Source organism: Gymnodraco acuticeps, unplaced genomic scaffold (assembly GCF_902827175.1).
Source record: "Gymnodraco acuticeps unplaced genomic scaffold, fGymAcu1.1, whole genome shotgun sequence".
Lineage (NCBI taxonomy): Eukaryota > Metazoa > Chordata > Actinopteri > Perciformes > Bathydraconidae > Gymnodraco > Gymnodraco acuticeps.
Genome location: NW_022992130.1, coordinates 855,662 through 880,425, shown reverse-complemented (window position 1 = coordinate 880,425; position 24,764 = coordinate 855,662). Strand labels below are relative to the sequence as shown.

At 41.9% G+C, this 24,764-nt stretch overlaps 1 protein-coding gene across 2 annotated transcripts in view; it reads right to left on the bottom strand.

Moving 5' to 3' along the window:
• The window catches only part of march8 (membrane-associated ring finger (C3HC4) 8), an 88,086-nt gene that overhangs the window by 44,778 nt on the left and 18,544 nt on the right, over positions 1-24,764 (bottom strand). For both annotated transcript variants that reach the window (XM_034203836.1, XM_034203835.1), the window contains exon 2: positions 21,288-21,484. In XM_034203836.1, coding sequence (XP_034059727.1) covers positions 21,288-21,383 — 96 coding nt within the window. In that variant the 5' untranslated portion in view covers positions 21,384-21,484. The remainder of the gene's footprint in view (positions 1-21,287; positions 21,485-24,764) is intronic.

Here is a 24,764-nt window from a genome sequence, read left to right as displayed (position 1 = left end):
AGCCCCACGGTATGCATGTGAGTGTGCGTTTGACGAGTCGAGTCATCAAAAGCTATTGAGATGCAGACTGCGGCACAGAGGCGAGAAGGCAGAGGTTATTGTGCTTTCAACTCTCGACCTGGCTGACCTGATGTCTCCGGAATCAGACAATTAGTCTGACCGTGGGTTAGATGAACAGAAGTGGCTGAAAAAAACCGCACAGATATTCAGGATTACGACTGAACTGACCACAAATGTACAAGTTTCACCACGTTTTTCTCACTGACAGAGGAGAGTTAATTATAGCATGTGTGCATTCTTTGAAGTAAAATCAATGAGGTCTGGCTTTAGCTCCGTCTCCTATAAACATCAGCAGCCTGATGAGGGTAATTACGATTGCTATCATGTGTCTGAAAAGAAGGTTGAACAGATTTCAAGGCACTGGATTTATTTACCCAGACTTTTCAGCCTTTGCAAGAAAGAAGGGCGGATACATTTTCAAAGGTTGTGTGAAAATGATTGAAAAACTCCATCCAGCCATCTCTTCAAACGTCTTAACATCTATCATCTGGGCTGAACTTTTCTTTGAATGTGCATCACTGCAGAAATGACCTCAGTATATGTGGGTATAAAAAAAAAATGCATCCCCCCCGCCCCCCCACTGGCTCTCGTTTGGCCCCTGTTCACTAGCTATGAAGTCATCGTTCATCACCTGCTGTTACACAGATGGCGCCCTATTACTGACCCCTGACAGGTGGAGCAGTCTGCATTGCAAATATACGGATGTCGGTATTATAAATACATTCGGTATATACAAAAAAAAAGCCTCTTCAACCACTGCTTCACTTTAACTTTTCTTGCCCCTTAATAAAAGATCTGATCAGGATTTCAAGCTTGTAAGACGCTCCCCTGCAGCATTCGAATCCTCAGCGGGGGGCTTCTGGCAAACAAACATGCCTGGGGTTAGAAAGCTACCGATCGCACATATAAACTAGCCCTGCTTTCCCCCACAGCAACAACAGGTGCAAATAACCTTGATGACAAATCTTAGCTATTAGACGGAGTGGAGACACAGCGGTGAAATAATGGCATGCAGTTGAACTCCTTTACCTCTGATCGAGCTGAACACACAAGCATGCAACTCTTCACACAAAAGCAAACAACACAAAGAGGAAGTATTAACAATTCCTCCATGTCCTACCATCAGAGGACAGCATCCTCAGAGGTGTGTTGTTTTGCCGATGTACAAAAAGAGAAACTCTTCAGACACTTTCATTTCTTTACAACTCAGATTCTTTGTAGCTTTTTAAGATGTCTACATTATATAAGTGTTGAAACTCTATTCACTCCTCCACACTACAGCTACCTGAGGCGAGTAACCTTAGATTTACACACCGTCTTCCTGCACCGATGAAGGATGAAGAACGGGGCAATGAATCTGTCCCCCACCCACCTACTCCAATCATCATTTTAAGGAGTAGTCTCATTTGGCTCTCTGATAAATATGGCTTATAGGAGAAGCAGTGAATTTGCATTTAAAGGCTATTTGTCTTACATGCCTCATGTCTGTAATTCACTGAAAGGCTCATTTGTATTTTGAATGCCTGAAAATGTTTAAAAGCTCAGAAGGGAAAATAAGGGTACTAAAATATTTTCAATTATAGTGCTCTTGTAATAAAATAATAGATGGATTTAAGTAAGTAAGACACACACATCTCTCTTGAGGCTGCACCACAGACATCACCCTTCACACTGGCCTGGAGGCAGGTTGCAAGCTAGTTCAAAACAACAACAGAGATTACATAACTCTGAGTTCTGTGGTGCACTCAAAGTTCCTGGTTCAAATCCACTGGTGAGACACCCTGAGCTCAGATACACTGTTTGCTCTACTGCCCCCTGCTGACCTGGTCCTGCACATGCCCTCGACTTCAAAACGAAACCATAACACTTTTATTTCAGTCAAAGCGGACCAGAGGGGCCAGGCTATCACTTTATATATATGGGTCAAATATTTCCACTAAGAATTTTCTACATGTTTATAAAAAGTTCCCTAAAAGGAAGTTTATAATCTGGTAAGGAGGACGGAGGAAATAGAAATAGAAATAAAAATAGTCTGAGTACAGGTCTGAGACCGAAATGCTCTCACAATATCAGATTTGCACTATACAATGGTTGAGGATGTGAGAATTCACAATAATGATATTATTGCGATATCTTTTTAAATTTAGAAAGATAATCACTATTATTGCCATTAATCAAATGTATTTATTATTTGTTATTGTGCTTATTGTGTCTTTTTGTGTGTGTCGGGAGGTGGAGGGAGAGTCTTTAACAATGACTGTACAAACGCTTACAAAAAGTAAGATGCATGCATTTCTACACAATATTATCATGTGTAATATTAACGTGAGGTCTATATGTCATTTATTGAAAATTAAAATTATTCAACTAAAATGATTCCCAAATGAAATAGTTATTTGCAGAAATACAGGTTGGACATTTTCAGGAATTTACCGAAATAGAAGCAGCACATTTAACAGTGAAATACAATGACTAATGCAATATTATTCGGGTTTTTCCACATCATTTCTGCATTGAAGGTTTCTGCTGACTCATGCTGACTTCTTTAGAAGATATGAGATGTGACTCATAGTATTCTCACCTCACCAACAATCTCCATTTTGTCTACACTACGTCAAATTAATCCTCCTCTAAACTACAGGTTAATGGAGCCGTTCGCATTCTTGAAATATCTGTGAAGTCCACTGAGACAAATGTAACATTTGTGATATTGGGCTATATAAATAAACATTGATTGATTGATTGAAAATTGTTATCACGTTTGGCTGATGGTTTCACATGCGATTTTGCTCATTCCTCACATGTGTGCTCCATCTCTTCCTGTGCATATGGCTGCAGCTCTTAAGGTGGTGTTAGTAAGGATCTTTCCGTAGCCACATGACCCAGCTGTGGGGAATGAGGCTGTGAGGCTGCAGAAAGCTGCTGGGACTTGATTTCAGATCATTTCCCCAACACTATAAGATGAAAATAACATGCACATAACGGCCTGAAACAAAACAAAGCCGAATTCAAACCCAATTTCCTTTTGTTTTAATCCTCTGTACCCCTAAAGGATTGTTTCAGCCGTTACAGCAACGTCACACTTCAAAGATTCTGTACTGCATGACCACTGCTGCTCACATGAAGGAGAGGTGAGCGTAGAGCCGAAGCTTACATGCGGCACTAAATGAGCCGACTCCTGTCTGTGAAAGAAAACTGCACAGCATATCAAACCGTAACTATTACTATTCACATTCTCCAAAAATGATCCACTTCACCTCAGGTCAGAATGAGAGGGATAGTGAAAGAATGCAGACTGCATTTTACAGTCGCTCCTTTGAAGTGATAAGCATGCAGCATCGCTCCCAGCTGGTCCACACTGCAAACTTTACTTTGTGTTTGACGCCAAGTTGCTGGGGTGCCAGTCAATTGAATAGTCCGAGTCTGGTCAAACCCTATAAAGGGTACATGTATTAAATAGTAAGCACACCTCATATGACCCCTTTTAAATATCGCAATATGTCTCATTTCAAAGCTTACTCCACCTGTCATGCTACAACTTTATCGATCTCCCACTACTGCCAACAAACATATCCGGCTATTCCCAATCCTCCTCTAGATTTTCTCTATCACATCTACATTTCATTTTCATCCATCTCTCAATTTACTTAGACCTCCTTCCAATCACCACCCAAATCTCACTCCACTATGTCAACATTTGTCTGGTCATCTCTCGGTCTGTGTGCAGACATCTTTAAACAAACATCGTAAAGAGCGGTGTTTCCACATGAAATGGGACTGACATCAGCTCTCAGAGGAGGAGCAGATGGTGATATTTTCCTGATGACATCTTTTGGCTTTTTAAAGCAATTCTGCACCGCTTGTTCCATCCCTCCCTCTTTCAAACACACTCAGGGCCTTACAAGAATTTCAACAACCTTTCCTTAAAAATGTAGAGAACCTTGTAAACAGCATGCCTTTTCTTCTGGGCCCTGAGTCAACAGTGTTGAAGTATGAAGTTGCTTCCAATAAACACACACAGTAATTACTTGTAACGGTACCTAAACTGACTGGGGGCTGCTCTGCTCTTAGCTAAAAAAAACCTCATTAATCAGTAAAGATAACTAATTGGTGATTATATATTCATTCCACTTAGATAAGCATGCTTGTATTACACATTTAAGAGATGTACAGTAGGTATCTATGTAGAATTTATGAGAGATTGCAGGAAGCAAAGACATCAACCAGCTAATAATTAAGATATCAAATGTCCTCAGGAAAAGAGCGATAACACACACTCTGCCTGGGAGAGGGACAGCGGTCTATATGTGTATCGTAATCAGTCAGAGTCCTCAGAGTGGACAACAGGAGTAACACATTTTTATTTTTTATTTAACCTTTATTTAACCAGATAAAAGCATTGAAATAGAATCTCATTTGCAATGCTCACCTGGCCAAGAAGGCAGCAACGTTACACATAACAACATCAGATCCTCTTCCACCAGCCACTAATGCACCATTGTCCTCTGTCAGTTCAGTATCATCACTTATCTTTGTCCATCACAGCGTAGCAGTTTCAGCTTTCAATCATGTCTTTCGTCTCCTTGTATATGTGTGTGGATTGCACACAGTGACACAGTGAGCATGCAGGTTTGTTGCCAACCCAAGAGAAAAATCCATTCCCTTGCCCAGATCTGCACACTTCCTGGAGAGGGTGTGCCGCCTTAAACACAGCAGACTCTGTTCAGCATCAACCACTGAGGATGACTGTCTACTCCAGCAGATCACACGTACAAACCATTTATAAAAATAAAAAAGCGACACCCAGACAAGTCTTGAATGTGCATGTGCACTTAGCAGGCGGCAGTTTGCCAACACTATGAGTTGTTACGATTGACTGCATGCTTTGAAGATATTGCTCAACATACGCTGCTTTAAAAGATTCATAATGTGACAGCAGCGTCAGCACCAATAGATGAATGTGTTCTCTCACATAAACACATTGAAACACTTCTGATTCTCCAAAAAGCTGAGCATCTGCGACCCTGGCCTCCACTTGTTTGGGGGACAAGGCTGAACCGAACAATGGGCGCATCTGCAAGTGTGTGCAAAGAATCCTCAAACATTTCTGCTAATATAAGAAGCGTGTTTGCTTCTCAGTGTGTCTGCCAAAAAGAAGCAATTCATTAAATTGAGTTTGTTAGCCTTAAACTAGATTCAGAGAAGCAGTATGTTGTCCTTGTGGAAAGAGCCGGGTTTAGGGAGCAGCTCTAAAGTCCTTGGAGGTTGCTTTTGCATGGTGATGACTCATTCTCTCTGCCTGCTTGTCCCCCATGCTCCTCTTGTTTCAGTGGCCTGAGCATTTTATTGTTCACTTATATAGCACAACCATAATCTAGGAGAAAGCCTGAGAGGAGCAACAGCCCTGCAAGAGAAGGACAAATTGTCTTTGTGCAGGCAAGCATTCAAAAGACAGAGCACGATTACTTCCACCCCTGGCGAGTGACCTAAGGTAGCATTTAATAAAGTAGCCACGACTAAGGCATGTTTGGAAAGTGCCATGGGTTCAAATAAACACATCAATCAAAATGATTAAGCACCAACAGCAAGCATCCAAAGCTTCGGCTCTTACAAATAGTTTTCACCTCAATTTCACAGAGAACACATTTCTCTGCATCAGGTTGACCTTGCTAAAAGTCTTGAAATCCTGAGACTGTTTAGATGGTGGATGCCACCGGTCCTCGGGGACACCACTCCCTGAAAAGTCATTGATGGAGCAAAGTGGGAAAGCACAGCACTCCTGGCACATAAACAGTTTGACAGCTCTGACAGAATGCTGAGGCATGTTGGAGTGAACGGCAGACTGCTTCTCCACAATCTGCCTCCGCTGCTTCAGTCTTGCCAATACTTCTTATAGGTCCTTGCTCTGTTTCTACGGCAACAACATGCACCTGTCTTGCTCCCACTTCCTTTGAGTTGTTTACAACTCGGCGTAATTGTGCTCTCGTTCACCTTATCTTTTGATTCTCTCCTGGGCCCTCTATCAGTGCTTGTTCAGCGCTCTACCTGGACTCAGTCCTTGGTAGACGGAGGTAAATCTCTCTGAACTCTACAGAGGAGACCAGGTACTAGTGCCTTCATGCAGCTGTACCATCCACAGGCTAAGGAGGGATAAGATAAGCACTGTGAACACAATTTCATGGGTTGAATAGTGGCTTATGACCCGTGACATATGGCATCATGACTCTAGCTACCCATTATCTTTATCACTTACGCTTTTGTCTTCAATTGGTCCAGTGGGTGCAATAATGGCAAAATTCACTTCCCAGGGTCAAGACCATTTATCTCAAACTGTACCTGCAGTAGCAAGTTATTTGCATAAAAACCTCTCAATGATGTGCTCTTTTTGTGTCTAATGTCTAAGAGTAAAGCTCTGATATAGAGACATCTTTTCTTTCCAAACAAGCCTCAGAAGAGGAATCTTTGTTGAGAGCTGCTTCAGGCTTCAAGCTGCAGACAAACATCTGGTGTTCTACTCTGCCTTCAGGAGCTCTTTGTGAACGCTGTCTTTCTTCTTTCTTTTCAAGATAACAAGAACAGATTCTCTTTCTGCTGTAAAGCATAGTAGGGAACACATAGGAGGTTTGTCCATTGGTTAAATGTGTGTGTACAGTGGGTTCACCTTTCATTTGGAAACAAAACTGATTCATTTCTACTGACATTTAGTTTCAAATAGACACAGATTGAGATCACCGCAGCAGGAGTGGGCAACAAATATCCCTGACTGACATCAATGGGAATGGGCATTTTTCTCAACAGATTAAAGTTGTAAATGATGTATTTCTTTACATGTGCATGCAGGCGATTATAGTTCCCTCTGCTAATCCAGATCATGTTATTATATCTGCCAATACCATGTTCTTATTTGGTATCACCTTTTACATCACACAGCGGCACGGAGCACAGTTAAAACGAGGGGAAAATATTCTCCACTTATTGAGGATTTAATTTCCTTAAACACCTAATCATTTAAAATGTCATAACTGTACTAATATGAATATGTACTTCTTTACTTTATTGTTTTCCTTCCTGTGATGTTTTCCAAAGGAAGAAATAAAGCAGTGTTTTATCCCAGTGACCTGAAAAAGCTTAATGCTTTCTTTGTTTCTCTGTTCTTAGGCACCTTTTCATATTGGTTGTGCAAATATTACAAGTGGCTGTGGACTGCTTTCATTTTTAATCGTAAAAAAGCTCACACAGATGTAAGCTGCAGCTTTACTTTTGAAAACCTGAGCTGCTGACACAATCCCTGAATAATGTCTACATACAGTATGACAGTATGCGGCAGCCTACAGAGAAACGCTCAAGTGTGATTAATTACTAACAGGAGGAGATTTCCACTGGCTACATTTAACAGACATCTTTAAATCAAATATGTCCAAGTCAGGTGTTATTTCTGTTGCTCAGAATGATTTAGGGCATGCTAATTATAGTCTCTATTCTTTGGCAACAACCACAGTAAATCATTCGTGCTTTGTTCCATCCTGAAAAAAAATCCTTGCAACCGAAATTTGAAAGTAATGACTGTTTATTTCACCATGCTATTTAGGTCGCACAGTACAACGGTGCACTGTGATTCAAGTCCTGGGCTGCAGTCGAATAGTCCATTTAGCTTAGGAACCTTGACAAACCTTCCTAACCGAGTGAAGTGGCAGCCATGATAAGTGCCGTTCGAATTCTCTAGATCAGGGGTGCCCAACCTTTTTTGAACCGAGAGCTACTTTTAAAATTGCCAGTCTGCCGAGATCTACCAGTCCAAATAGAGAGGCGTAGCCATTACTGACAGCCTACTACCAGGTAAATACACACTTCTACTTGTATAAAACTGACCTTCGTACGATTAATACTCCATAAACTACTGCAGATCCTTTATCTTACCTCTTTCTAATCTACACACAAGTATTTAACTGAAGTTACACAACAGTGTTGTTGATACAGAGTTGGTGTTTATTCACACGTCACTACAGTGGGTAATGTTTTCAAGAAACATTGAACAGTGCTGCCACATATGACACATGGAAAAAAGAAAAGACTCTGAACCCTTTCTTTGCCATTATATAAAAATAGTGTTGCTACAAAAGTATAAATTAGGCTTACTAATAAGACAACTCAGATCTGAAGCTACACAGTAATCTGCTGCAACAGTGCAATAAAAAAGACAAAATTAATAGAATCAAACCCTTTTTTTGTTGCATTTTAGTAGATTATAAAAAATAAATGCCTTTTTAAAATAGGATGCAAGCAACATAGTTTCTTAACCTGAATTGATAATAGACTATAATCAATTTAAGTTTGCATTCTTATACCATTTTGTACAATAATTATAATGAATAAGTTCAAACAAACTCAAACTTACAGCTGATTAATAACGGTATCTAACTTGAGTTTTTATCATATCAAAAACCTGTTGAAATGCTACTGTTATTTTTATTACGCATCGGCAGCCTCCAGGCACGCTTCTTTCACAACTTCGCCGTCTTTGAAAGACTTCATGTGTTTCTCAAGAACGTGACTGGCACGATAAGGTGCTATGGTAGCAGCCTTGCTCTTGTTGTTGGGCCTGGTGAAAATGGACTGCTGTGCATTTAGCTGTCCTTTCAGGCCCCTCCCCTTTTGGAGCGTAGGGCAGAATTAGGAGGGAATTCCGTCTCGTAGCGTTTGTGCACTGTTTTGAAATGCCGCTCCTAAATGACCCTTATTCGATAAAGCCACGCTCGCATTGCAGATGAGACAGATGGACTTTGAATTGGAATAGATACAAAAATAATCATCCTCCCACTCGGAGTGAAAATTATATATGTTTTGCTTCTGCCATAATTGCGGTCTTGTGTGTGTGCGGACTGTCACTCCTGTTGACACGGACAACGTTAGCGAACTAGTGCACTGCCCACTGCTCACCAGCCACGCCCCGACACATGGGGTCACGCCGGCCAATCACAAAGCTTTGATGCGTTCAAGTGCATTATTCTGGCACAGGAAGATTATGTTACAGGACATTAACGATAAAACAGAATATTGTTGTTCTATTTTTAGACACATCTCGCGATCGACTGGGAATCTCCCCGCGATCGACCGGTCGATCGCGATCGACTGGTTGGGCACCCCTGCTCTAGATGATAGGAAAGGAAGTTTCAAACTTCCTTTATAAGGAACCACTGGACCTCCCTTGACGAAAGGAGAGGAGAAAATGCTGACCCACAATGCCTTGCGGCCGCAGCATTTGCAGTCACACAACAGTCGGCCGTTCACGGAAACAACCGATTTTGACCGATAAATGATATCATGAAAGTTACGGTGCTTATTAAAGGAATGCTCCACTCATTAGATAATTAATCAAAACTTCAGTATTTAGTGAAACATTATGTTTAAACCATACCCTGAAGAAATCAGCGATATTCCCCGGTAAATAATGATTTTATAGCTCTTTTTTTATCAAAACCTGTATATTCCGTCAGGCCGCTGCCATTTTGCCCATTTTCAGTAGTCACGTGATGGTCGTGACGTCATCCATGCGTTCACTTTGTAAACACACGAAAACATGGAGTATTTGAGTTCGGACTCGTCAGCCGAGGAAGAAGTTTTGAGCAATATGAAGAGATTGGATGGGGGAATTCAGCCATACAGGTTCGAGCCTACTTAGTACTACTTAGTAGATACAATGATTTTGATTACTAGATATGTATGCATGTAGTACCACCCTTGCTAGCGATTCCCTCTCTAGTTTAGCATACTCAGCCTCGTTGTCCCTGGCCCTAGAACCACGATTTTATGGGGCCGGAAAAACTGGGGGAAAATACCCACTAGCCGGTACTACGCTATATGGAAAGGCCACCAAAAACTGGCCTGGCCTGGACGATAAAGGACGTTTAAACGGGGCTACCCGCTGCAATGGAAATGCGTTATAACATACCTTATTCTTACTCCGAGCACTACTTCTGGTCCTCCGTCGCTTCACACTTGCAGAGGGCGATTTCTCAACTGGCCGAACTGGTGTCCTGGTCGGTGATGACACCAGAAAGACCGATGGTACTGCATCTCCATTAAGTAATGGTTGTTCAATAAATCCCATGTTATGTGTTATCATACTCTCAGAGTAGTCGTCCGGAAACTTGAAATGTTCGCTGCATACATGCGCCTGTGGATCTTTCGGTTCGGGCCGGCCACATTTCGCTAGCCACTGCCTCCGAACGTACTCCCTACGCTTACCTTTTGGCAACAGATGGAACCGAGCATTCCGTGGATTGTTCCTATCAGAATTGTGGCAATGTTTCGCGATACAATGAGGCATATTTGAAGAGAGTAACTACAGTAAATAACATGAACATCAACGTGTCCTCGAAACCAAACGCATGGTTTACGTCACGTCCGGTAAAATGGCGCCGCCCACTGTGTTGATGTTATTTCGGTAATTAATCAGTTTAAAATCACTGATAATGTCATCGGATTAAAAAAGAAAAGAAAGAAAGACTGGCAGAGACTGGTCTGTTTTATCAGATGATAATTATTTAAAAATGAGTGTCATGAGCATACCATTCCTTTAAGCATTTTTAAAACGTATGTGGTAAGTTGCCAAAGTGCTTTGTCCTGAACGTTCATCAGTATTATAATCAAAAAGAGAAATATGAACGTTAGTTTTGACTGAAATGATCAAATAAAGTCAACATTTCACTGAGCTGTGTGGGGTTTGTTCAACTTTTAAAAGATGTTTGAATGGTGATATACACAGTGATAGATGTTAAGGACTAACGTTTATAATAAATACATTTGGGAATTGGGATCATTTGTATTAATGTGGACCGGAGGAAGAGGGTGACGAGCATAAGTTTCACTTTCCTTTTTTATTTCAATTCCAACTTTGGTCATGAAGAATATGTTTCTCTGTTGTCCCCGTTCATAAAGCATAAAACAACAGCGTCAGAGCACGGTGCAGAGTCTCTAGATGAGTTTACAGTAGTCCATCCATCCATCCATCCATCTTCTCCCGCTTATCCGTGGTCGGGTCGCGGGGGTAGCAGTTCCAGCAGAGAGCCCCAAACTTTCTTTTCCCTGGCGACATCAACCAGCTCTGACTGGGGGATCCCAAGGCGCTCCCAGGCCAGCGAAGAGATATAATCCCTCCACCTGGTCCTAGGTCTACCCCTTGGTCTCTTCCCAGCTGGACGTGCCTGGAACACCTCCCTAGGGAGGCGCCCAGGTGGCATCCTAACTAGGTGCCCGAACCACCTCAACTGGCTCCTTTCGACGCGAAGGAGGAGCGGCTCAACTCCGAGTCCCTCCCTGATGACCGAACTTCTCACCTTATCCCTAAGGGAGACACCAGCCACCCTGCGGAGAAAACCCATCTCGGCCGCTTGTATCCACTATTTACAGTAGTCCCTCGTTCTTATTAAACATCCATGTTGTAGTCCGCTGTATAGAAAACTGTAGTTTCCATAGTTCCCCACAGCAGCAGACGCACATTCATGACGTCCGCTGGCGCATCATAAACACATCGGATAGTGAAAGTGCATTCGGATTCTCTAAGTACCGCAGTCTCTTCTCCTAAGTCCTTTTGAATTCTCCTATCCACTATCCCTTAACCCTGTGACGTTTCACTCAGAGGTCAAGGAATAGGAGATAGGGTTAGAATTTAGGAGCTGGTTTTTGGATTATCCGACTGCAGCCCTGGTCCTACACAAACAAGGATATAGGATAGAAACAGCTATTTACAGCTTGAGTCTCATTTGAATAGATTGGCCCATTCTCCCTATAGCCAATAATATCATACTCATCACACTAATTGTTGTTATCAGGAGACATCATCAGAAATAAGTCAGGTTAGCCAAATTGAAAATAATTGCCTTCAATCAACCAACTATGCGCTTTAACTTTGACCTGCCCTTTTGGCTGTTGCATTTTAAGTCAATTTTGCTGTGCAATAAAGAAATATATCAAGCATTGTAGGATGTTATAATTTTACCACCTGTTTCTTGCCCGTCAATCAAAGATGTTGCTGTTTCCCAAAACTAAAGGCAAGGCAAGTTTATTTATATAGGATCTATTGTATGCATTTTGCCATCATAACCAATAGAAATGGTGTAACTCTTACTACTCTATTAATCTATTACAGAATATGACCAGAGAAGAACTGATGGGCATGTCTAAATTATGGACAAAGCCCTACCTGATAATGGCCCTGAAAAGTCAGTTGGTCAACAAAGTCACTAGGATCAATAGACTAAAGTTGAGATATCTAGAGGCAAACTGCATGCCTAAAAGGATTGTCCTCATACACAGAAAAGGTATTTTCACAACATAAGAATACACTAGAACAGGTGGCTAGGGGTGATGAGCCCACTATGCGGTTCATAAGTCATGGTAGCAGGATTACAGAATAAGCTGCCATAGCATTTTATAGGGACAAGTTAAAGTCTGCAATTAAGTAAACATCTGCAGCCATTAGGCGTCGGCTTCCGCAGACAGCCAGACAGCAACAAGGAGTTCACAGTGTGATCACACCAGAGAATCCATAGGCGGAGAGATTAACAGCGCTAATCTTCCACTGGATAACGCCACGAAAGGATGATGGAGGAGGATGAAAAAGAAGAGGCGGTGGGAGGATGCAAAGGAGGAGAAGTTGGAGAAAAACAGCCAGAGAGACAGGGATAGGAAAAAAACAAGATGCAGTCTCTGTCCTCTGACAATTGTGAATCTCATTATCATATTTGACTGGAAAGCATGCAACTTCCCATCTTCCACTTAATGCACAAGAGGCTTATTATGTGACTGTGTTCTCGCCACATACTGGCCACGACAATGGTGTATGACAGAGCTATGAGTCCTATTATAGACTCATTATACAGCTGAGTGTACAGCTGCATATGAATAGCATAAATCAGGCAGCCATTGTGCGTTAGACTCCACAGACCCAGACGACAGGCTGCGGCAAGGAAACATCTGCAGTGTCTTCTCAGGAAGATGAATATGGCCGCTGAGGGAGAGCTCAGAGAGCCTCCAACATCGCTCTGGCTGCTAGTGGCTGAATGTTTGGGGCCATGTGAGTCACAGGAGTCATGTCAGGGGCAATTAAACGGTGTCCTCAGTCACCCCGCAGAGACACCTTCCTGTGAACAGAAGTGCGACAGAAGCACTCTGAATTGAGAGACTGAGGCAGCAGGACGGCACATGCAGCCTTTCGTGTGGTGATTTAATTTCTCCCTTCTTGAAATAACTTCATTAATTACAACAGTGTTTTTTTGTGTGTTCATCTCCGTCCATCTCCGGTTATCTGCTGGCTCTTCACTGAAATCTATAATTGTAGAGATGCGCCTTGGTAGCCGTGTATACAAATGAAATAGGTTTCTTTAAAAATTCATTCTGGAGAAATTGGTGGCTTTCACAGCTGAGAGCTTTTTTGAGTTCAGGTGCACTTTCAGTTCCTGTCGTGTGTGACAGGCTGAACATATCGGTAGGTTAGTAGGTTAATAGCTATACATCTGTCGGATAAGGTAATAGGGCCAACATAATGTGCAAATTGTGAGATTATCGTTTGAAATTATGTTTTACCTGTGAGAGCGGCTTTCCAAGTCCCCTTATTTCACAGCAAAAGCATTCATTTTGATCTGTGAGTGTAAGTGCTAAATATGTGTGTGTGTGGGCGGAGGGTGATGGGGTTAATTACAAGACACTGTCTTCTCTGAATGTTTCTCCCTCTGCTAATACTGTAGCTGCTCTTCTGAAACCAGGAGCTGAAATCTCATACCACAGACAAAGCAAACTCTTATTCCTCTGCAACATCTATCTAAAAAACTATTAAAAAACAGAGCAGCTAAAGGGACTATTCTTATGTCCTGCTATGCCTCTGAATGTCTATTTTCTGCTGCTAAGGGTAAATTATAATCGATGTCTAAAACTTAATATAGCAAGTGTCAAGGCTTCCAACAGAAAGTAAATAACCCTTGGAGCGATCACAGGGGATAATAAAATGAACAAGGTGAGGCAAAGTCCTTCCTTACAACAGTGAAGGCCCTCTAAGGCCCGGCCGTCATGTACTCTTCCTTATTTAACTATGATTTTTAACACTTCAGCCTCAAGTGGCTCAGTGCAGCTGGCTCCTCCAGGACTGACTGACTATAACAACACCAGTGGCTGGTGTGTTAATGTGTACCTGCCTGTCCTCGCATGTGTGTTTCCACAAAGAGAGGCTCAGATAGAGAGAGTCAAGAGATAGACAAAATAAAAGCAGCAGGTCGACAGTAAATATACCATGGGTATTGACACACTGAAATTAAATTATTTAATTTAAAGAGCCTGTGACAGCATCCCAACAACTGTTGTGCAATGAAATATTGGGCTACTAGTAATCTCGAACCATCAGTTTAAAAAAGAAAAAAGCGATACCGTTCCGTTAAATATCAATCATTTCGAACATCGCGGGAAATTCCTTCGACTCATTTTGAAGTTTTGGGGGGAGCCGGAAGTGACGTCAATGCGGGAACGCTTCACTGTGCGGCGAGAGAGCCAAACACGGACAAGTGTGTTGTCATGCGTAGAAATTGTGAATTACTAAATTTAGGCACGTTATTAACGTTTTAATGAAGTTGACTACAGTATATTCATATTTGTCAGTGCTTTCATGTCAATTCGGTGAACATAAACATAAATGATCGTGGTGAAGATGATGATTACATTAGGATTAAAAATCGGTAGTGAGAGCTACTGCATTTCCTCCCGTAGGATGTGATATAAAAACAAATCGATTATTTTTGTAGTTGTAAACTCAAGTGGATGAAACTACATTTATTAGTGCTTTCATGTAAATTCGGCGAACATATGATAGATTAAATGATTGTGAGAATGATGATTAAAAATCGTTTGTTTGTGCTGGTCTGCATTTCCTGATGAGAAAACAAACCGATGCTTTTTGTAGTTGTAGTACACCAACATGGATTAAACGTGTGTTTTTTTCACCACAATGTTGGGGAAATTAATGGATAAAATGCACGGATTATTATTATTATTCCCACTCCGATCGGGACACTAGGTCCACCGTTTCCCCGCAGCGAGGCTCCCCCCGTTGACAGTTTACGTGGGCTGGGTGCAGTCGCGGACTGGCCATCGGGACGAATCCCGATGGGCCGGTACCGAAGTGGGCCGGTCGGATAAGTCACTAGCACATCCCCCATAGGTGGCGCGTGAGGCTCAGGTTTGGGAAGGCTAAATAACTTTTTTTACCTGACGCTGCCCGCCTCCGGCGTCTATAGAAAAGAGATCAACTCAGTGTGCGGAGTTTAAATCTCTCAAGTCATATTACAGGATAAAGGAAATACAGTTTAAACTGCCGTAGGCCTATGCAGAGAAGACGCCGACGTGTCGCACTTATCATTCATATCACATCATCAATCAGATAATCGATCATATAATATCATAATATATCATATATTTCCTTATCTGCCGTATCTGGCCGTGCAACACTTACAGTGTCACATACTGTATGCAGAAGTATTATTTTTAGCAACACATTATGTTGACGAAACACTCGAGTCAAATGTAATTAAAGTCAGATCCACTCGTGTTTTAGACGTGAACGCGCTCTCAGCTGGTGAGAGAAACCCTGGCTTGATTTACCGAGTTGATAACCAGCGTCGTATGACCGCTTAGCGAGATCTCGTTTGTTAGTTTGTTGTTGTTAGTTAGTTTGTTACTCAAACATATCCAGGGTCTGTTGAACTGGCTTCGTAGTACAGGGCACAGGTGGCTAGCAGCGCTAATGTCAAAGACACAGACATTGCATTATATTTTACCAGGATGCAGTGACACAAATATTTACATATTTACATTTACTTTCTACAGCACCCGCCGCCCCTGACATCCCCCACTCCCCCCGTTGACAACTTACTAGCGGTACCGAAGTGGGCCGGTCGAGAGTCCCGGTGGTGTAGTCCCATTCCACCACTGGCTACATGACCGTATGATCGCCCATATTGACGCACCTAATTCCTAAACTTCTAACAGATACAACATAAACCGATCCTTCAGCCTCATATGAGCTCTCAGACACGTTCAAAAGGAAACTGTCTGAGCTGTCTGAGCTTGCTGCTGTGTGCGCCATCGTGCGTTTACATGCAGATGCTGGGATCCTGAACGGTGCAGCTGGAGCACTGTGCCCGCAATGACGTCACACGTAATTTGGCGGGACTTGAAGAATCCCCGAGCAGATCCAGGAAATGGTCAACATTGAAGGGCAGATTAATGGTTATCAAAGTACAAATATCCAAAATCAGTTCAGTAACGGTTTTCAAGGGGACAATATTTACTCAAATTGATGGGTTTGGATGATGGGGGAAACTCGTGTCACAGGCTCTTTAAGCAATTTTTAAGAAAAATTGGCAAACATTGAGTGCTTTGAGTTTCTCAAAATGGGCTGCTTCTCTCTGTTATCAATCACTTTAGGACTCTAACAAAATAATCAATGTGCAGATTTTACTTTGGGCACTAAATAATAAATCAAAAAGATAAACAAAATCTTCAATTATAATGAAATACATCAAATCAAGTTATTTACAGCCCTACTGCCCTACTACCAGTACACAGAAAAAACGATTTCTCTTTAACTTTCTGCACTTTTAACTCAGTTATGACTTGCATTAAATGTATATCAGCAGCTTATGACTGGATGTTTGAAGAGTATAAAGTATGGAAAGTAGGTTATTTTTCTGACACAACGTTCATACCTTTATGAAAGTGACTGCCAGAATAGAGAGAATCCCATTCTGCCAAGTCTTATCTCACCAGCTTCTGCTTTGTAGACATGCTGGGGGAACCTGTTTGGCCTCAGAACATCAACACCAGGAGGAACAGGCTGTGTTTTCATGTGTTAGAAAAATATGTGCACACAATATTTGCACAGATTGTGTGGACATATTGAATGTGTTTAACCTGAATATTAATTGGATAGACACTGGAGAATTTGTGTATATCAATAACTGAGTATTTTGTGTTTGAGTCTTCTGCAAAATTGCATCCTCTGCCTCCGATAACGAGTGACCACACCACATGCAGTTTATTCCTTATGTAAACACTCATGCCTAGTTTACCACGCCCAAAGGCTTTCTGGGTAATTATCATGGCATTTCCATTTGCTGCCCCTGGGCACGGCAATCTGGAGGGGCATTTGGACAGTTTAGATCAACAAAATGTTTGGAAAAGGTTTCAGTGCCTGAAAAACATATTTTTCAAATAATCTTATAACGTTTAAACATATGTTTTTGAATAATGTTTTTTAAAGATTACACATTACATTTCATTTATCTGAGGCTTTAATCCAAAGCAATTTACATGCTGGCTGTAAACAGGATACACTGCTATCCTCCATATCAGCCAAAATGCTTCTGCAGTCAAAGAGAAGTGACGCAGTTTCAAGTGAACAAGTTATGTCGCTAAAGCTTCGTTAAATCAGCAAAGACAGACACATTAAACATCCCTGTCTAGCCTGGGGCTTGTGTTGAAAGTATTTGCTGTGGTGGTCAATGTTTGATGGAGTTGGGCTTTGTGGAGACCAGAATCAGTGCACCGGAGCTCTGCGGCGGCCACTGTTATTAAACCGCCAAACATCAGAGGACAAACGGGGAGTCTTCACTGTCCTTGGACTCTGACACGAGCTTCAAGCGCTCTCTGTTCTCTCATGAAAAGTACTTGTGGCATCAAAAGGGCAGGGAACAAGTATAACAGTGTTCAGAAATATACTGCTAATTATAATACCAGTGCGAGCCAGGTCATGCATGTTGGTGTGAATCCATGTGTTAACGTGGAAAGTTAAAAAGGTACAGCTGCATCTACTGAGGCTCGGCTGTATTTCTCAGCTCTGCTGGATGTACAGAACTCACACGCTGCTTGTGTAAATCACTTCATTTCAAAAGTAAACAAAATGATCGCAGCTCAGTATGAATTTCCTAGATATATCACAGCATTTCGTCCTTCCCAACCTGTCAACCTGTGACAGAGATTACTTCATTGTCAAGTCATGCCTAATCCATTCACTGCTCGTCTTATCAGAAACCCCAGACTCAAATCAATCTGACCGTGTAATTTGCCATGGCTGAGAACTGTCAGGAAACTTACATTTTTTCCAAAATAAAAACACTCTCCCAGTCTTTTGAAAAAGTTTAAATATTTAAATATTTCTTAAACCTTAGTCTATTTACCAAAATGGAGGACCCACAGTGAGCGCAGAAAGTGCCCACAAGCACACCTAAAGAGGATTTCAGGGAAGACAAATGGACTTGAGTGGATCTGGAGGAGAGAGGCCAGCAACAGTTAAAGTTAGCAGCAGATGACTAACTCTGAATTCTAAGTAGAGGAAAGTTCTGCTTTTTTTCTTGCGGCGCTAAAAGACCAGTTGTGTTGTCTCAGAGGGCCAGATGGACTGGTGCTCTGTGACTCAAATCTGGGCACGCACTCACACACCTCCAGGACTCTCGAGCTAATCAGTATTCAAAGAAAAACACTCTTCTCTTCTCCTAAACTCGGTTTCTCCTTTTTCGACTCTGCCGATGGTTCCACAGGGAGGACGGGACTCGCTGCTGTTTATCCACTTATTCCTCTGGGGGAGAAAAAGGAGGCTACGCCAGCAGGAGACAGACAGGGGAGAGCGATGCTGAGCACAGAGATGCAGGCTTGGATCTTTACACAGTTAGCAAACATGGCGGCACGGAGACTAAAAAGCCCCCCGACATTATACAGCTTACAGTTTCTCTCTTATTTCCCAGCATAAGGTAACCTTGCTACGACTGCTCTCACAGTTTAAACCCCTTTAATCCTGTTAACCATGCATTATACAAAAAGCTTTTTCAGCTCATATTTAACACAGGAATTTGCATGAAATGAAACCAATTGCAGCACATGAAACAAGGGAGCCTGGGTTTACTTTCACTTCTGCAATGACAAGGCATGGTCTCAGCTTGAGATTAGGCAACAATTGAGACTTCAGAGTGGTGTGTGTGTAAAGTAAAAACACATAATATCCTGGGAGGTTTACAGTGTGTACTATGACTTCTACAGCACAGCAGGTGGAAACGGCACCATATGCAGCATGAAGAAGCCTCTTAAGAACACCTGTGCTGCTGCACTCAGCACTCAGCGCCCCGGATCTATTGTGCACCGATGAGGCCAAGTAGAAAGGGCGGACATATTGTCTTAGCACCTCACTTTGTTCCACAGCTCAAAAAAAGCAACTGCACTCTGAGAGCACTTCACTGTGCTGTTTGATGCTCCTGTAGTACAAAGGAAGAGCCAGGGAAAGAAAGTAAAGATTGATGAGCTGCATTTGATTGTACACCTGACTTTCTTTGGTATTACTGGCAACTCATAATGACATCCAGATGCGAGGGGGTTTCAGAGAAAGAGAGTCATATTTGGACTCTGAGAAAATCCATAATTCAAGGTCAAAAGTCCTCAATTTAGAAATCTGTGATAGGTGCAGATGAACGCTTTAGATTTAGCTTTAATCATCTCCAAAGCACATGCCTGAAAGATTACATCAGGCCTATATTTCCAACATATATCATGTGGGAGTTTTCCTGAGTAACAAAAATAGAACACCTTTCAAAGCAGCCAATACGACTCAGTAGGTGATTTTACGCTTTCCTTTTGTAAATCTGAGGTAGAAACGATTTTTTTTTAAAAACACGAACAAGGTACCAAATCCTGTATTTGGTCCACTAATAAACTGCTAAGCCAGATGCCCTTCAGGCGGTTTTGACAATAGAAAAGCAGAACAAACTCTGACGATCCTCATTAGATGCTAAACCCACAGGCAGCACAGAAATAATTTATTTGTGAGAGAAATGTTGTAAAGCAGAATTTATATTGCTGTGTTAGGATTGACACTGCTGGCATGAGAAAATGAACTTCCTGATTGTTCTGTGGTGAATGACTGGAGGACAGCTGGTGTAACTTTCCCCTTTAACTCTTGTCATTTCGAATTAAATTAGCTTTAGTCTACATCTAGTTGACATTTGTCTTAACATTTCTGCATTCATCATGTCCTTGTATTCTTTTCTACATAACAAGAGTTCTTTGAAAGAAAATAGCCATTTTACACTGTCAAACCAAGTTTGAAGGCAATGAATAAAAAGGAACAGACATGATAATAATGTTGTTAAAGGCATTTGGCAGAAATGTTTTTCCGGTGGGTGTGTGAGTGACAGTAAGTAGAGCATAACTTAATGTGGCGCTGATATGACAACATTAACTCTGCCACATGAAAACAATGATAACACAAAAACTGTCACAAGACCACATTTAGGTTTTGTTTGCCGGGGTAAAGACTGAGGGAATTCTTTTTCATTTGTTTTTTAAAATGGTAGCCTATCACTTTTTTCCAGAGGGATGACTTTATTCAATGTATTCACACACTCTCATGAATAGTGTATTTTCATTATTCCTGGCAGCCATGCACACTTACAGATAATGGAGAACTTTTCAACAAGTCCTCAAAATAAATTAAACAACAAAATGCATCCTCAGTCTATTCCCTCCAGAACAACTGTTAATAAGCAGTTCATCATCCGAGGAAACTACGAGAGTTTGAGTGAATATCAGCAACAAATGGCTGCCAAAAAAAGTCAGCTTTTTGATGTGACAACATAATGGTTGAGGTTTAGTTAGTTAAAGAACAAACAGGATAGGATAATAGTTTGGGTCAAAATGATTTCATTATCAAACCTTTGTAGTTCAACAACAGTGTGATCAAGATTTACTACTCATGGTGAAAGAAACAAAGTGCCCCGTCAATAGGAAAGAGGAAACAAACAGTGGTCTTCTGTGTGTGGTTCGATGTTTTGTTGAGCTTTCAACCCCAACTCCTCCTTCTGCAGACTTTATTTCATTATAACAATGTCACCCTACTTCCTCTTTTTCTCCAGATGAACAACACTCAGACACTTGACTTGTTTGGCCACTTTCTGAAACTACCCAGGCTCTCCTTTTACTTCATTAGACAAATCAAATCTTTCTTCTCCACTAGACTTGGTGAGGCATACGTAGAAAATATATCAAATTTGTCTGACATAAGATTGATCTGCAAGTCATTTTTAAGACTTAAGGCCAGAACCCGCCCTTGCTATTGCAGAATATCTCTGTAGGATAAAAACACTTTATAGCTTCCACCATCCTCAGATGCATGGCCTACTGTTGAACTCTTCACATACCTGCTTGTCCTTGTCCTTAGCCTTCCCACTGCCGGACACCCGCGATGAGGTGACATCACGGGGGATGACAGAGATTTGGTGCAGTGGCATGTTCATACCAGCAGAGCCAGCCAGGGTCGCTCACACACACACTTCCGGTGCTGCTGCTAGAGCAAAGGGCATGATGGTCTGAACTGTGACACCTCACCCACGCTGTCCTGCAGAGGACACAGAGAACAAACACAGGTTAGCTATGAGATGATAAAGAACACATTTAAAAGAAGACCACATACAATGGTTCACTGAGAACTACACCTGCACACACTAGTCTGTGTTGAATATGGCGTGTGTGTTACATGTTGTGATCATGGATGTTGCCGCTCATTTCTGTTATGTGATTGTGATGTCACAAACGACCTCCTCCTCTCCTCTGACTCCGGTAACCTGAACATCCTCATCCTCCTCGACCTCACCGCAGAATTCAACACCATCAACCACACCATCCTGCTGTCCCTCCTCGAATCATCACTCAACATCACCGACAGTGCACTCTCCTGGCTGAAATCCTACCTCACCGACAGACATCAGTTTATCAACATCAACAACTGCACCTCCACTGCTCCTCTGTCCCAAGGCGTCCCCCAGGGTTCGGTGCTTGGCCCCCTCCTCTTCATCCTCTACATGCTCCCCCTTGGCAAAATCATTCGTCGCCACAACCTTCCATTTCACTGCTACGCCGATGACATCCAACTTTATATCTCAACAAAAACCATCACCCCCACAACACACTCCACTCTCACCAACTGTCTCTCAGAAATAAAAGCATGGATGCAAACAAACTATCTCCAACTGAACAGTGCCAAATCAGATATCATCATCATCATCGGCCCCCCATCCCGTACCAAAGACATCCAGAATTTCAACTTCACCATTGACAGCCACACTCTATCCCCTCCCCCCTCACATCCGCAACCTCGGAGTCATCTTCAACAGTCAGCTCAGATTCAATCACCACATCAATCACATCACCAGGACCGCCTTTTTCCACCTAAAAAAACATTGCCCGTCTCCGCCCATCACTCTCCTCCTCTGCTGCTGAAACCCTGATTCATGCATTCATCACATCACGACTCGACTACTGCAATAGCATCCTCTACGGCATACCATCCAACCTCCTCAATAAACTCCAACATATCCAGAACTCTGCTGCCCGCCTCCTCACCCACACACGCTCCTGATACCACGCTGAGAAAAACAAAGGAAAGTGCTGATTTTAGGCTTTTACCTGGTATATAATTTAAAACGATGAATCATTAATACTCAGAACGATTCACAGTGAAATTGATGTAGCTGCCTGTGTCATTGTTTTTTGTAAATTGGGTTCCTGGGAGGCTTCATTTTTGGAAATTAACAAAGTGATTCAGTTTGTACTGAGAAAAAGGATACCATGCATTGTGGGTAAAGGCAGTGTAAAAGGTGCTAAATAAAAGACAAAAATTGATGCAGGGAATGTCTGCAAACAAAAGAAGGGTATTTTAACTACATCAGGCCGATGAACTTTTACTTGTGCTGACCATAGGTGCTGACCTGCAGTTCACTGTAAGAAACTTTGAGCTATTCTCAAACCACAAAAGGTACATTTGTCTCTTGTGACTTTCTACAGGAGTGCAGGAGTTTGTCTCAGAATAGCAGGAGTGTAATAAATCACCACAGAGGTGACTGTGTGAGCAGGAATTCACTTTTTCAACCAAAGACATGTAGGTTCAGGTCTAAGATTTCTACTAATGAGAGAGTGATTGGTTTGCTGTCGTTCTTGGATATATTTAGACAGATTGAGTCATTAAAGCAGTGGCAGTGTGGGGCTGTCCTTGGAAGTTACACAAGAGATTTTATATAAGGGTTGTTTTAACTTCAGTTAATGCAGCCATCTGTACTGCCACTGACAGCAATTAAGCTTTAGCTCCTTCGCACCAGTAGGCCGTGAGTGTGTGTGTGTGTGTGTGTGTGTGTGTGTGTGTGTGTGTGTGTGTGTGTGTGTGTGTGTGTGTGTGTGTGTGTGTGTGTGTGTGTGTGTGTGTGTGTGTGTGTGTGTGTGTGTGTGTGTGTGCAGCCCCCTTGCCAGGCAAACCTAAGCTTCACAGTATGAAAATAACAGGATTAAGAAACCAAAAAGCAAGCAGACAGATGGGAGGTCAGTGAAATGGCAGTAATCGGTAACCAGTGATGAAGGCAGGAGGGAGGGGGGGGCTTCGAAGGCTTTGGACTTAAATTGCCACACGGGTCGACTTAGAATCGCCAGCACAGCCAGAGCTGCCACCTCAGTTCATGGCTGCACTGTCTCTGATCATTATTTATTAATCAAGATGGAGAGGTGATTATGCTCATATGATCTCACAAACACACACAGCCGGTGGTCATTTGAGCTTCTTGTGCAACAGCTGCCAGTCCATGCTCAGTGCCAAAGAGGGAGGGGGGTTTCACGATAATTTTGCAAGATGTTTTACCATGATCCCGACAAAACACAGCAAGCGTAACCTCCTTGGCGTAAGTAATAAAAAGTCCCTGACACAGGTGTAGTGATGGACTCAGACCTGAATTTCAACAGTCACATTACAACAGTTATTAAGTCTGCATACTATGACCTGAAGAACATATCTAGGATTAAAAAAACTAATGTCAGGATTTAGAAAAGCTTGTCCATGCTTTTATCTTCAGTAGACTTGACTATAGTGTATTCACAGGGCTGACAAAAAAATCCATCAGAAAGCTGCAGCTGATTCAGAACGCTGCTGATCGTGTCCTCACTAACATTAAAAGAGTGGATCACATCAGTCCGGTTCTGAAATCTTTACACTGGCTTCCAGTCGGCCAAAGAATTGATTTTAAAGTATTATTGCTAGTTTTTAAATCACAAAATGGTTTAGGACCAAAGTATATTAACGATCTCCTGCATAATTATGAACCATCAAGGTATCTCAGGTCTTCTGGGACGGGTCTGCTCTCGGTTCCGAGAGTAAGAACAAAACATGGAAAAGCAGCGTTTAGCTGTTATGCCCCGACAATCTGGAACAAACTGCCCGAAACATGCACGTCCGCAGAAACTCTTACTATTTTCAAATCGAGACTGAAAATATATATTTTTGCCTCTGCTTTTCATTGAGCTGTTCATATTCGCACTGCAGTATGCCATTTAAACATGTATTGTATACATGTTGTGTTTATTTTATTATCTTTGCTTTTTAAATGCCTGTTGTAAAATGCCATTATATAAATGTGTTTCTGCTGTATTTATTCTTAAATGTCTTCTATTTTATTTTTGTAAAGCACTTTGAATTGTCGCGTGCTCAAAAGGTGCTATATAAATAAACTTGCCTTGCCTTGCCTTGACTGATACCATGTATCCTTACAGACTAAGATACTGAATATGACTACAAAACTACCGTAACAATTTCTGGAGGTTTGTGTTTTATTTGTAACACATCTCTACATCAACCTCGA